Source organism: Schistocerca nitens, chromosome 5 (genome assembly GCF_023898315.1).
Source record: "Schistocerca nitens isolate TAMUIC-IGC-003100 chromosome 5, iqSchNite1.1, whole genome shotgun sequence".
NCBI classification, from domain to species: Eukaryota; Metazoa; Arthropoda; class Insecta; order Orthoptera; family Acrididae; genus Schistocerca; species Schistocerca nitens.
This window is the reverse complement of record NC_064618.1, coordinates 383,980,850-383,993,116: the sequence shown is the minus strand read 5'-3', so window position 1 is coordinate 383,993,116 and position 12,267 is coordinate 383,980,850. Positions and strand designations below refer to the sequence as shown.

General features: G+C 39.2%; 1 protein-coding gene across 3 annotated transcripts in view; it reads left to right on the top strand.

Annotated features, from left to right (window-relative positions):
- The window catches only part of LOC126259659 (mothers against decapentaplegic homolog 4), a 171,667-nt gene that overhangs the window by 64,237 nt on the left and 95,163 nt on the right, over positions 1-12,267 (top strand). For 2 of the 3 annotated variants that reach the window (XM_049956591.1, XM_049956592.1), the window contains exons 6-7: positions 2,102-2,239; positions 10,527-10,946. In XM_049956591.1, the coding sequence (XP_049812548.1) occupies positions 2,102-2,239; positions 10,527-10,946 (558 nt within the window). The remainder of the gene's footprint in view (positions 1-2,101; positions 2,240-10,526; positions 10,947-12,267) is intronic. The other variant, XM_049956594.1, reaches the window with a different exon arrangement.

The window sequence follows — 12,267 nt, the reverse complement described above, 5'->3', positions numbered from 1 at the left end:
CTACATAAACGCTGCTTGCTCTTGGTCATTAAGCAAAGGCAGTTGGCTGCTGCGTTGTGCATGGTGAGAGGTAACGTTGGAAATTTGGTATTCTTGACACACTCTTAGTACTGTGGACTTGGAATATTGAATTCTCTAACGATTTGTGAAATCATGAGTCTAGCTCCAATTACCATTCCACATTTAAAGTACAACCATAATCACAGTGGAAACCTTTTCACATGAATCACCTGAGTACAGATCACAGCTCTGCCAGTGCATTGCCCTTTTATACCCTATGTACAAAATACTACCACCACGTGTATGTGTGCATATATCTATCCCATGAGTTTTATCACCTCATTGCATTTTCAGGAGGTGAACTAGCACTTTCTCTCTCTGACCCATCCCCCTCCATCTTTGTTTACCCTCATTCATACTATACGCTGATCTTTCTTATTCCGGTGTCCAAGTGACTTGCCCTTCCATTCTAACCTCCCCCAACATTTTATTGTCTCTTCCCTGACAAGGGAACCTCCCCATCACACCCCCTCCAGATTTAGTTATAAGTTGGCACAGTGGATAGGCCTTGAAAAACTGAACACAGATCAATCGAGAAAACAGGAAGAAGTTGTGTGGAACTATGGAAAAAATAAGCAAAATATACAAACTGAGTAGGCCATGTGCAAGATAGGTAACATCAAGGATACCGTGAATTCAGGAGCGCCGTGGTCCCGTGCTTACCGTGAGCAGCTGCGGAACGAGAGGTCCTTCGTTCAAGACTTCCCTCGAGTGAAAAGTTTACTTTCTTTATTTTCGCAAAGTTATGATCTGTCCGTTCGTTCATTGACGTGTCTGTTCACTGTAATAAGTTTAGTGTCTGTGTTTTGCGACCGCACCGCAAAACCGTGCGATTAGTAGACGAAAGGACGTGCCTCTCCAATGGGAACCAAAAACATTTGATCGCAAGGTCATAGGCCAACCGATTCCTCCACAGGAAAACACGTCTGATATATTCTACATGACACTGGTGACGGCATGTGCGTCACATGACAGGAACATGTTGTCGACCCACCTAACTTTTACACTTGGCGAGTGTGTAAAAAGATTCTTCTACCTTGCCCGATTTAGGTTTTCTTGTGGATGTGATAATCAGTCCCAAAAAAGTGATGAAAACATAAGCAGTTTTTCACATAAACTGCAACAAATGAATGGAACAGTTTCACAGTCGCACAGTTTTCCCTGTGCTCTGTCAAAACATATGTTTTTAACGTTTTCAAATTTTTCCGTGTATAGGCCGTCAAATCCTGCATATGTCCAAGCAAATCTGAACATGTCCTGGAATATTGGAGAGTGAAGTTGATTATGTGTAAGTGCCTGAACTTTGATAATTGTCTGAAAATAAAAAATTAAACATTTCACTCGAGGGAAGACTTGAACTAAGGACCTCTCGTTCCGCAGTTGCTCACGCTAACCACGGGACCACGATGCTCCTGAGCTCACTTCACCCTTGATGTTGCCTATGTTGCGCATGGACTACTCAGTTTGTATATTTTGCTTATTTTTTTCATAATTCCACTCAACTTCTTCCTGTTTTCTCGATTGATCTGTGTTCAGTTTTTCAAGACCTATCCACTGTGCCCACTTAAATTAAATCTGAGGGGGGTGCGATGGGGAGGTTCCCTTGTGAGAAAGAAACTATTAGTGCTGAAAGCTAGGTAATGTGTCACTTTTGCTTTTATATGCATGTAACAGTGGTACTGTACATTTTGCCTCTTGGAGATAAATACTGGCAAACTGTTCTGTCTCGTAATTTAAATGGTAGTTTTGCATGTTTTACTTGCTTATAAAGTTTATAATTATTTGTTTGCACAATATGAAGTTAAAGATAATTTTATTCTGTTTGCTGCTTTGTAGAGATGTTTGAAAATAGTTTTGTTCACACTTTTTACAGTTATTTCAATTGATTATCACTGTAGTATTTCTGTTTACCTGAATTTGATTTTTCATAAAGCTGTGATTTCATAAAAGAGAATACTCATATCATTTTTTGCAAGATTATTTATGCTTACTTTTGTTTTGATTTTTTATTTTTGTTTCTTTCTTGTCTTTTGTTTTCAAGTTTGTAGCAAGTACCCAAACCCTCCGTGTCCACCAACTGATGTACCCCTCTATGGGACACATGGACGAACATCAGAATTGGAGCCTTCACCAGACTCTTGTCCTCGTTCAACATGGGTCCCCACACGACTTTCTCATTGTAAGGGTGATGACACGCTGAATGACTGTTTGTTGTGCTTGATGTCATAGATGCTGTGCATTATATTGTAACTCGTATAAACAACACATATGTCGTTGATAATCCACTATAATGCCCTGTATTTCAAATTTGTTGTGAGGTATAATGAAACCACTCTTATACTTTCATTTTATGCTTAGAAGAATAAACTTAATTACACTCAGTTACTGTTTGTGATTAAAGTAAATTATAATTAGTAAGCTAAAATTTTGTTCAGCTCTACACATTATAGTATTGACACAATGTCTCAAAAGAAGTTATCTTCATTTTCTTAGTGACATGTTGGGAAACCACTTATTCAAAGTCAGTTTGAGTTGTTACTTCTCCAGGCCAAAAACAGAGCTACTAATCAATTTATTTATTTACTACCCCACCACTTCTCTCTCTCTCTCTCGCTCGCTCTGTCTCTCGCTCACTCTGTCTCTGTCTCTCTGCTGCCCCTCCTGCCAGAGGTTCGAGTCCTCCCTCAGGTGTGTGTGTGTGTGTGTGTGTGTGTGTGTGTGTGTGTGTGTGTGTGTGTTTGGGTTGGGAGAGTGGGGAGCGGGCAGTTACGCACACACTTGCACCCACAAGCCTGTTTGTGATATTATAGTGAGTCTGGTTGTACTGACTTGACATATTTCGAGATGGTGTTTGCCAAAATTTGTTAGCAGCTGTTATAGTGTCATATTTGCATGTCACTGCTACTCATCAGCGGTTAATTTTGGGCACACAACTTACTCGGTAAATTTATTGAATATGTTATGATTATATAGTTATAAAATTAAATTGTGTTAATATGAATGAATATATTGAATCATTAAGGCAATGGTAGAAATCATACACACTTCCAACCAATTCCTCACAGGAATTCAAAAGTGTATTTTTAGTGTTTTTATTTTCCATAAGATTATACAGGATGTGCAAGCTAAACATATTATTACATAAAATTTAATAACTTGAGAAATAATTGAGGTATTTATTGATGGTATGTTTCCACAAGTATGGTATCTGAAAAGTTTTTTTTACACATATAATGCAACTTTATATGCACACTATTAGTGGCATGACAGAAATCTAATCTGTATTCCACTTCTCTCCGATTGTTTGCAGCATTGCAGGTGTAAAATTTGCGATGGCTGTATGAATGCGGTGATGCAGTTCTGATACATCATGAGGTGGTGCCTGGTTCTTCATAAACCCCCATAGAAAAAAAAATTAGTGACGTAATGTCTGGGCTTCTAGCAAGCCGAGCAAACGATGGACTGGCAGTCCCAATACAGTGATTTGGACATTCGTGATTCAAGAAATCCCTCACAGTGTCCATAAAATGGCATGATGTGCAGTCCGCACTCACATTGAAAGCAACATTGTATCAGTGTAACATACTTCAGCTTCATTAGAGAAAGCACACAAAACACCTTCTGCTGTGGAGTCCACATGGCTCTGATAAGCGTTCACAAGAACAAAGCTATTACACGCATGCACCAGTGGTACCAACTGGCACAAACACACACAGAAAACATTTTGAGTTATCTCAATTACGTCTCAAGTTATTACTTTTTATATTATTACATGTTCAACCTGGACACCCTGTATTTAAGCAGTTGTGTACAGTCTGTGTCTATGTATGTTGTACATTCTGATTCCAAGCTGTTTTTCTAAATGCATTTGTGACGTCATACCCAGTATTGATCGGGTCCTTTGGTCTGGAGCCAAGTGGAGGGTCTCAACCAAAGGCTCCATGGTTCTGTGATGGTCTTGGCTGCAGATTTCTTACCTGTGTTATGGTGTGGAGAATTGGAGGTCTCCCCTTGATAGGTCAGGGTGCACTACACAAAGGAAGCAGCTCCTCATTTAGCAGAGTACTTGTAGAGTGCACGTGAGAGCTTTTTAAGCTAGGCATTAGTTTGGAGTCCTCTGAGTCCAGTACGCAGAGAGTGGAATCGGACAAAGTAAAGACACTCAGACTATCAGAAGTTTAAAGGTAAATTGTTGAAGTATTCATAACAAAATTACTGAATTTACTGCCCTTTGGGAAAGTTGTCGTGCCCAAGGTATTCTCAAAACTGAAAGCTGGCTGAAACCCGAAGCAGAAGGCTCTGAAATAATTAGCAAGGCACGGAATGTACATCAAAAAGACAGGTTAGATGCCGTAGAAGGGGACGGTTCATCGCAGTTGACAAAAATATTGTGCTTATCATGGTCAAAACTGAGTCTTGACCATGAAGTTATCCGGACACTGTAACAGACCTAGGTGAACTCAAGTTAAGTATTGAATATTTTTACCAGCTACCCATTTCCACCATGACAGTTATAGAGTCGTTCAAAGAAAACTTGTGATCAGTAATGTGGAAATATTCAAATTATGCAATATTAATTAAAGTCACATTTAACCTACTGAGTTCAGACTGGAACATTTCTGGATTCATTGCAGATGGTGCGGACAGGCAGTCTTGTGAAGTACTTTTGAACATATTTTCCTTAAAACTGTCATGACCAACTAGTTTGAGAGTGCAATTGACCTTATTGACGGTGTCAGTATAGAGACAGGGATTAGTGGACATGTTGTCATTGCAGCGATGCCTACTAAAGTTAATAAATCCATTAAGAAGGCTAGGAGATTATTGTTGCTCGAAAGAGCAGATAAACAGTTGTTCGAATCATCAAGAAGGCTACGAGAGTATTTTTGCTAGAAAGAGGAGGTATGCAATTGTTAGCACCATCAAGAAGGCTACAAGAGTATTTTTCCTAGAAAGAGCAGGTAAGCAGCTGTTAGCATCCCAATTAGAAAATGAATTGACACCATTTAGTTCCAGTATGATGCTTAGTGGCAAAGTTTAAACAGATGGTAAATCACACCATGGAGAGAGGGAGAAGTATGTGTCAAGTAAGTTTATTAAGGATGAAAAACACTAACCATGACTTACTAACAGAATTTGGAAATTGCTGAGGAAACAGAAACTGTTGAACTCTTGGTTCAATAAAGAATATGCAAATGTACAAATTGGTGTGTCTGTAACGAGATCAATGCGCAAAGCATTCAACTACCACAGTCATACCGTAGCCACTGATGTTGCTGAGAACCTGAGAAAATTATGATTATATGCAAAATCACTAAGCAGGTCACTCATTGTCCAGTCTGATCTGGCAGTAGAAGACAGCAAAAAGAAAATCAAAAGTTTTAAATCTCACTTTTAAGAAATTATTCACGCATGAGGATTGTATAAATGTACCATTGTCCGACTGTTGTACAGACTGTCAAATGCAAGGTATAGTAATAGTCATCCTTGGATAGAGAAGCAACTGGTAGTGTTGAAAATCAGTCACCAGACCTGGATGGGATCCCAGTTCAGTTGTACGGAGAGTACTGTACTGCATTTGCCACTTAACTTAGCTTGCATTTATCACAAATGTCTCATCCAGCGCAAAGTCCCCAGTGGTTGGGTAAAAGAACAGACATGCAAAATTACAGACCAGTACACTTAACATCAGTTTGCTGCAGAATTCTTGAACGTATTTTCATTTTGAATATGATAAATTTCCTTGATGGAAGAGCTTCTGTCCATATGGATGTAGAAAGCATCACTTGGGTGAAACTTGGCTTGCCTTCTTCTCACATTATATCTTGTGAACCACTTATGAAAGGCAGCAGGCATATTGTGTATTCTGAGATTTCCAGAAAGCATTTGACACAGTGCTCCACTGCAGACTGTTTATGAAGTTACAATCATGTGGAATAGGTTCCCAAATATGCGAGTGATTTGAAGACTTCTTCAGTAATAGAACCCACCAAGTCATCCTCTATTGCAGTTGTCCATCAGGAACGAGGGTATCATCAGGAGTACCCCAGGGAAATGCATTAGGATCAATCTTATCTCTATACAGGGTGTTGGGGAAGGAAAGGTCAATATTTTAAACAGTGGTAGTATAAGTAATTCAGGAAAAAAAAATGTTGTATGAATATAGGTCTGCAAATGCTTCGTTAGGGAGGTATGGGTATATTGAAAGGAACTTTAATTCTGCAAAACTGATGTGCACAACATGAGCATATACACAATACAACTGGACCGTAATTTGATTTTCTTGCAAATAATGCACAGGCATATGCAATGTTTATGCTATGCAACCTACCATGTTTTATGGTCATGTGATGTACATAGTACAATCACCCGCTGTTTGCGCAGTTGTGCCGTGTAAGCCGCACACTTTTTTGTGTACCGGCGATGGATTGGTTAGCTGTGTAGTGTGTGGTGTTCATTGTGTTCATACAACTGCTGCTAACAATGCCACATGTCTACAGTAATGAGGAATACGCAGGTATGATCTATTGTTTATGACTTCTGTGACTGTAGTGCTACCACTGCGAGAGAAGAATTCTACAGGCACTTTCCGACTCGGTGACTACCTGATCACAGGATGTTTACCTAAGTATTTATCACTTTGTGTGCAACAGGCTCTCTTCCAAGTAGACATTTTTCGTCCAAGCATGAACGTCAACAAACTTTGCAAGAACAGCAGGAAATTATCGCAAGTGTTGAGCGAAGTCGCGGTACGAGCATACGAAGAATGTCCCTGTGTATGAATGTCCCACAGACTCGTGTATGGGAAACATTACATGTGGAAAACCTGTATCCATGTCACATACATCGTGTCAAAATCTCCACGTTGGCGACAATGCCCAACAATTTCTATTCTGTCACTGGGTAATTGAGAATAGTCATTTGCTTCCATGCATAGTATTCACTGATGAAGCCCAGTTTTCGTGACATGGTATAAACAACACACACAATAATCATGGATGGTCACAGGAAAATACACACGCTTCAGTGGATAGCAGTTTCCAAGTTCGTTTTGCCATAAATGTTTGGTGCCACATGATTGGGAACCTTTTGATAGGTCTATTTATTATCAATCAGTGATTGATGGGAGAGAGTTACCCACATTTTTTGTAAAATTCATTTTTGAAACTATTGGAAGATGTTCTTTTAGCCAAGTGAACTGGAATGTACTTTCAACATGACGGTACCCCTCCATGTTACCTTCCATGTGAGGGACCATCTCAACTGCACCTCCCTAATCGCTGCATTGGCCGTGGCGGTGCTATTAACTGGCCTCCAAGATCACGTGACCTTACACTTTTAGATTTCTGTTTATGGGTTGGATGAAATCAGAGATGTGCAAAGTGAAGGTAAATACACAAGATAAACTGCTTCGTTGCATTATTGGACGCTGCTGAACTGATTAGGAACCAACCACAGGCAATTGAACAAGCAACATAACATGATATCACTAGAGCACAAAAGTGCATTGATGTTCAGGGTGGGATATTCAAACCTGTTCTGTGAACAGTACAACATCTGTATGATAAGTGTTAAAGCCGTCTGTAAAAGACATGGTACGCCTTTTTCAACTGAATACATGTAACATGCATGTTGTAATGCACTATTTACTAAATGCAAAGTAAATAAACATTATATAAAAATGTGTAACAGAACTGTACTTCTCTGTAACAGTGTTTTCAAGAAAATCACATTACGGTCCAGTTGTATTGCATATACGTTCGCCGTGTGCATATCAGTTTTGCAGAATTGAAGTTCCTTTCAATACCCATACCTTCCTAATGAAGCATTTGCAGACCTATGTTCATATAACATTTTTTGTTCAGAATTACTTACACTATCACCGTGTCAAATATTGACCTTTCCTCCCCAAACACCCTGAATATAAATGGAAATGTCCTGACTGACTGACTCACTCAGTGTTGCTCAGCCCAAACTACTAAAGACAGGAACATAAAATTTGGAGAGAGTGTTGATCTTATACTGTAGGCATTGTTTAAGAAGGTTTTTTCCCCTTCTCCTTAATTCCATCCATAAGGGGATGAAAAGTTTTTTGAAATTGCTTAGGTAATTTTGCAGCTATAACTACAAAAATTGGTATTTGGTTTCTCTGTCAGAAATAAATAACTATATGTTGAAGAATTTTTGGAAATTTAGGTTATGTGGGGGTGAAATAGTCAGTGAAAGTTTTTTAAGAAGTTGAACATTATTAAAGAATTTTCAGAGATGCATCTGTGAAAATTGGTATTGTACTTTTCAGTTGGAAATAAAAAGAAAAAAAAAAATACATTCTTCAGTGTTCTTAGAAACTCAATCCCTAAGAGGGTGAAATCGGGATTAAATTTTTTATGAAAACATTTCACTATGACAGCATTTTTAAAGCTAAATCCAAACAAATGTGTGTTTGGCTTCTCAGTTAGAAATAAAGAACATACATGTTCCATTATTTTTGGAAATTCAATCCCTTAGGTGGTAAAATGTGGGATAAAGTTTTTAAGGAAATATTTCATTATGAAAGAATTTTTGAAACTAAATCTTAAAATCTGTATTTCACTTCTTGGTTAGAAATAAAAAAAAGTGTTTCAGTGTTCCAGAATGAGAGTTTCACTCTGCAGCAGTGTGTGCGCTGATGTGAAACTTTCTGGCAAATTAAAACTGTGTGCCGGACCGACACTCGAACTCAGGACATTTGCCTTTCACGGGCAGTGTTTTGGAATTTTTTGGGAATTCAACCCCTAAGGGGGTGAAATAAGGGATGAAAAATTTTGTAGAAACATTTCTTTGTATTAAAATATTCTTAAATCTAAATCTGTGAAAATTTGTATTTGACTTCTAAAGAAATATTTGTTCAGGGATGAAACATTCTTTGGAAATATAACCACAAGAACTCAAAAGGCAGGATTAACTAAGACCTCTGACTCCAGCTACCAGAATTGCTTTTTGCTCAGAAGTACATTTGGAAAAGACTGTGCTTCTCTGGCCTTAATTAGTGTGGAAAGTTTAGATGTTGCAGTTTGTAAACAACATAGTAATTTGATTAAAGAAAAACAAAAATCTTTTCGGACCACACAGTCTACGCAAGTGAAGTAGTGGGTGCTAAGCTATTTTTGCACACACGTAAATTATCTGAAGGACAGGATGAGCAGCAAGCTGTGGTTGTTTACTGGTGATGCTGTGGTGCACAGGAAGGTACCATAGTTGAGTGACTGTAGGAGAGTACAAGATGACTTACAAGGGAACACTCCATACTGTAAATCATGGATTTTGATGCGCTTCAAATATGTTATAGAGGCACTTACCCTGAGTACCTGGGTACCCGGTTTTTTAGTGATGGGCCTTGGTTTTTGAGAAAATCGATTTTGAAGTTCATTGCGGGATTTGTATATCTGTAACTTTGCTTGTGTTCCAAGCAAGTCAGCGTAGCGCAGCAGTAAAGGTTCATGGCTACCACACTTGAGCCACTAGATTTGTTAATGATAGGTTCGATAAACACTCAGATATTGAGGAGACGCCTCAGAAACACAAATGGGGAATCCCCAGAGGGAAGGCAATGTTCCTTTCAAGGGATGATATGGGAAAAATTAGAGAACTGGTATTTGAAGCTGACTGAAAAACAGTTCTTCTGCCATCAATGTACATCTTGTGTATGTACAATGAAGTTAAGAGAAATTAGGACTTATATGAAGGCATATAGGCAGTCCGTTTTTACCTCACTCTATTTGCAAATGGAACAGGAAAAGAAGTGACTAGTAGTGGTACAAGGTACCCTCTGTGACACGCTGTACCATTGCTTGTGCAGTATGTATGAATGTAAGTGTTGATGATGTCTACCAAATGTCTTGTGGTTAAACGTATTCTTGTACTGGAACATGCATAATAACTTGCTTTGAAAAATTCTGTCTTTTCTGTGTATTTTGACTAACTTTGGCATATTAATTCATGTTATATGGTCCGTGTATCAACCTCCACTATTTGAGCCAAGAGTACATAGTAACTGTGACTTTATTTTCTTTTCTGCTCATACTCCGGCTGGTTGGGGAGAGGGAGGGAGCAGGACTCTCATTCACCCTATTGTATATGTGATGGCCATAAAGGAAAAGCAACTTTGTTACTCAAAATTTGAAATGTTGGAGCTATGAATAAGTTAGCCGATACATTATTCTTGCAATCTGTTGCTCTAATTTAAATGAAGTTTTCAGTATACATATTAAATTTTCATTTACTCTACCTGCCATAAAGAATAATTTCAACATTTCCAATTACTTTTATTTATTTCTGTGTAATTACTGTGAAAGTTCTATTATAAAATTCGGTAACATGCTATCTTGTAGTTGATATCATCTATGAAGTGATCTTGTAACATATTAGTTTATTATTTGAGGAACAACTGATTTCTCGAGTTTGGATAGTAAACTTTTCTGTGGCAGCGACAGCAGCAGCCTCCCCAGCAGTTGGCAGCCATACACTGGTTCATGGTATGGCTGCACCTGTCCAGGCTGCTACCAGTCCACTGGCTGCTGTCCCAGGCACTCCCACTGTAGTTCCACAGCAGCAACAGCAAGTTGTGCAGCAACAGCAGCAACTAACACAGCCACAGACAGCAAACATTCCAGGCTCTGTCCCCATGGTGTCATCTCCACAGCAGCAACCACAGCAGCCACAGCAGCAGCAACAACAGCAGCCACCACAACAGCAACAGCAACAAATACCAACACCACAACCTCAGCCACCAGTTGTTGCCACTGCTGCTCCCGTAGCTGCTTCATCTGCAATTGTGGCTTCACAGACCTTCTTTGCTAGCACTGACAGCCTCTCTTCTGCAGCTGACACTCTTGCTTCCACATTAGGTATGATATAATACTACTAAATTAAGCATCGTGGCTAGATATTAAAAAAAAAATACTAGAAGTTGGTATATGTCCAAATACATGTTGAGCATGTGTCCCAAAAGTACAGAGTGTACATAAAGTTGGGAACACTTTCAGTTATTTATTCCACAAGAACTAAACATTGTACAGATGTCATACATATTGCATTTTGAAGAGAAACTTTGAAATTCTTTTTTACAAACTTTCAATATGTGAACCATGAGTGACACGGCAGACGTCAATACAGTAATCGAATTCTTGCCATACCCATCCCAGCATGGCATCGTCGATTGTGACAGTCGCTTCCCGTGTTCTCTACCAAAGCTCTGCTACATCACGTGGTAGAGGTGGTACATACATCAGATCTTTAATGTGTCCCCACAGATAAAAGTCGCACAGAGTGAGATCTGGTGATCGGGGAGGCCATTTCATGAAACAGCTGTCCCACTTCTGTAGCAAGGCCAATCCATCGATGTGGCAGCACCGTGTTCAGGTACCCACGAACTTCACGAAGAAAATGGGGTGGAGCCCCATCTTGCTAAAAGATGAACAGAGAGTCCGATTGCATTTGAGGCATCAGCCATTGCTGCAACATGTCCAAGCAGGAATATCCAGTGACAGTGTTCTCGGCAAAGAAGAAAGACCCGTACAGTTTTCGACGTGACAAGGCACAAAAAACAATTACCTTCGTGGAATCACGCTCAAATTCAATGCATTCATGTGGATGCTTTCTACCCAGCTTCGACAATTATGCCTCTTCACTTTCCCATTAGTGTGAAAAGTGGCTTTGTCGCTAAAAATTGAGCGATCAACAATACCATCCACATCCCACCTAAACTCGCAACGTTTGCGACTGATGCTGACTATCGGCAAATTACCAAACTATTCTATGGCGGTATACATGAAAAAAAACTTTCAAGGTTTCTCTTCAAAATGACATGTATGATCTCTGCACACTGTTTTCTTCTTGTGCAATAAATAATTGAAAGTGTTCCCCAACTTTATGTACACCCTGTAATGGTCAATTGGTGGAAAAGTGTGACTGTCTATAGGGATCAGACTGCACTTGAGAAACAATGTATATGAAAAAGCACAAGTAGTTGCATATAGTTTTTGTTGTTTTCATATGTGGCATAAAGTTAAGGCAGCTGTGAAAATAAGCTGTCCTACCACTTGCGCGTTCTGGCCAGTGACTGGATTTTTCAACATAAAAGAGCATAATTAATATGAATATCACCAAAAACTGTGTGGATTTATAAATCTTAATCAGTGAGTGGATGTAAATCAAGACAATGTCATG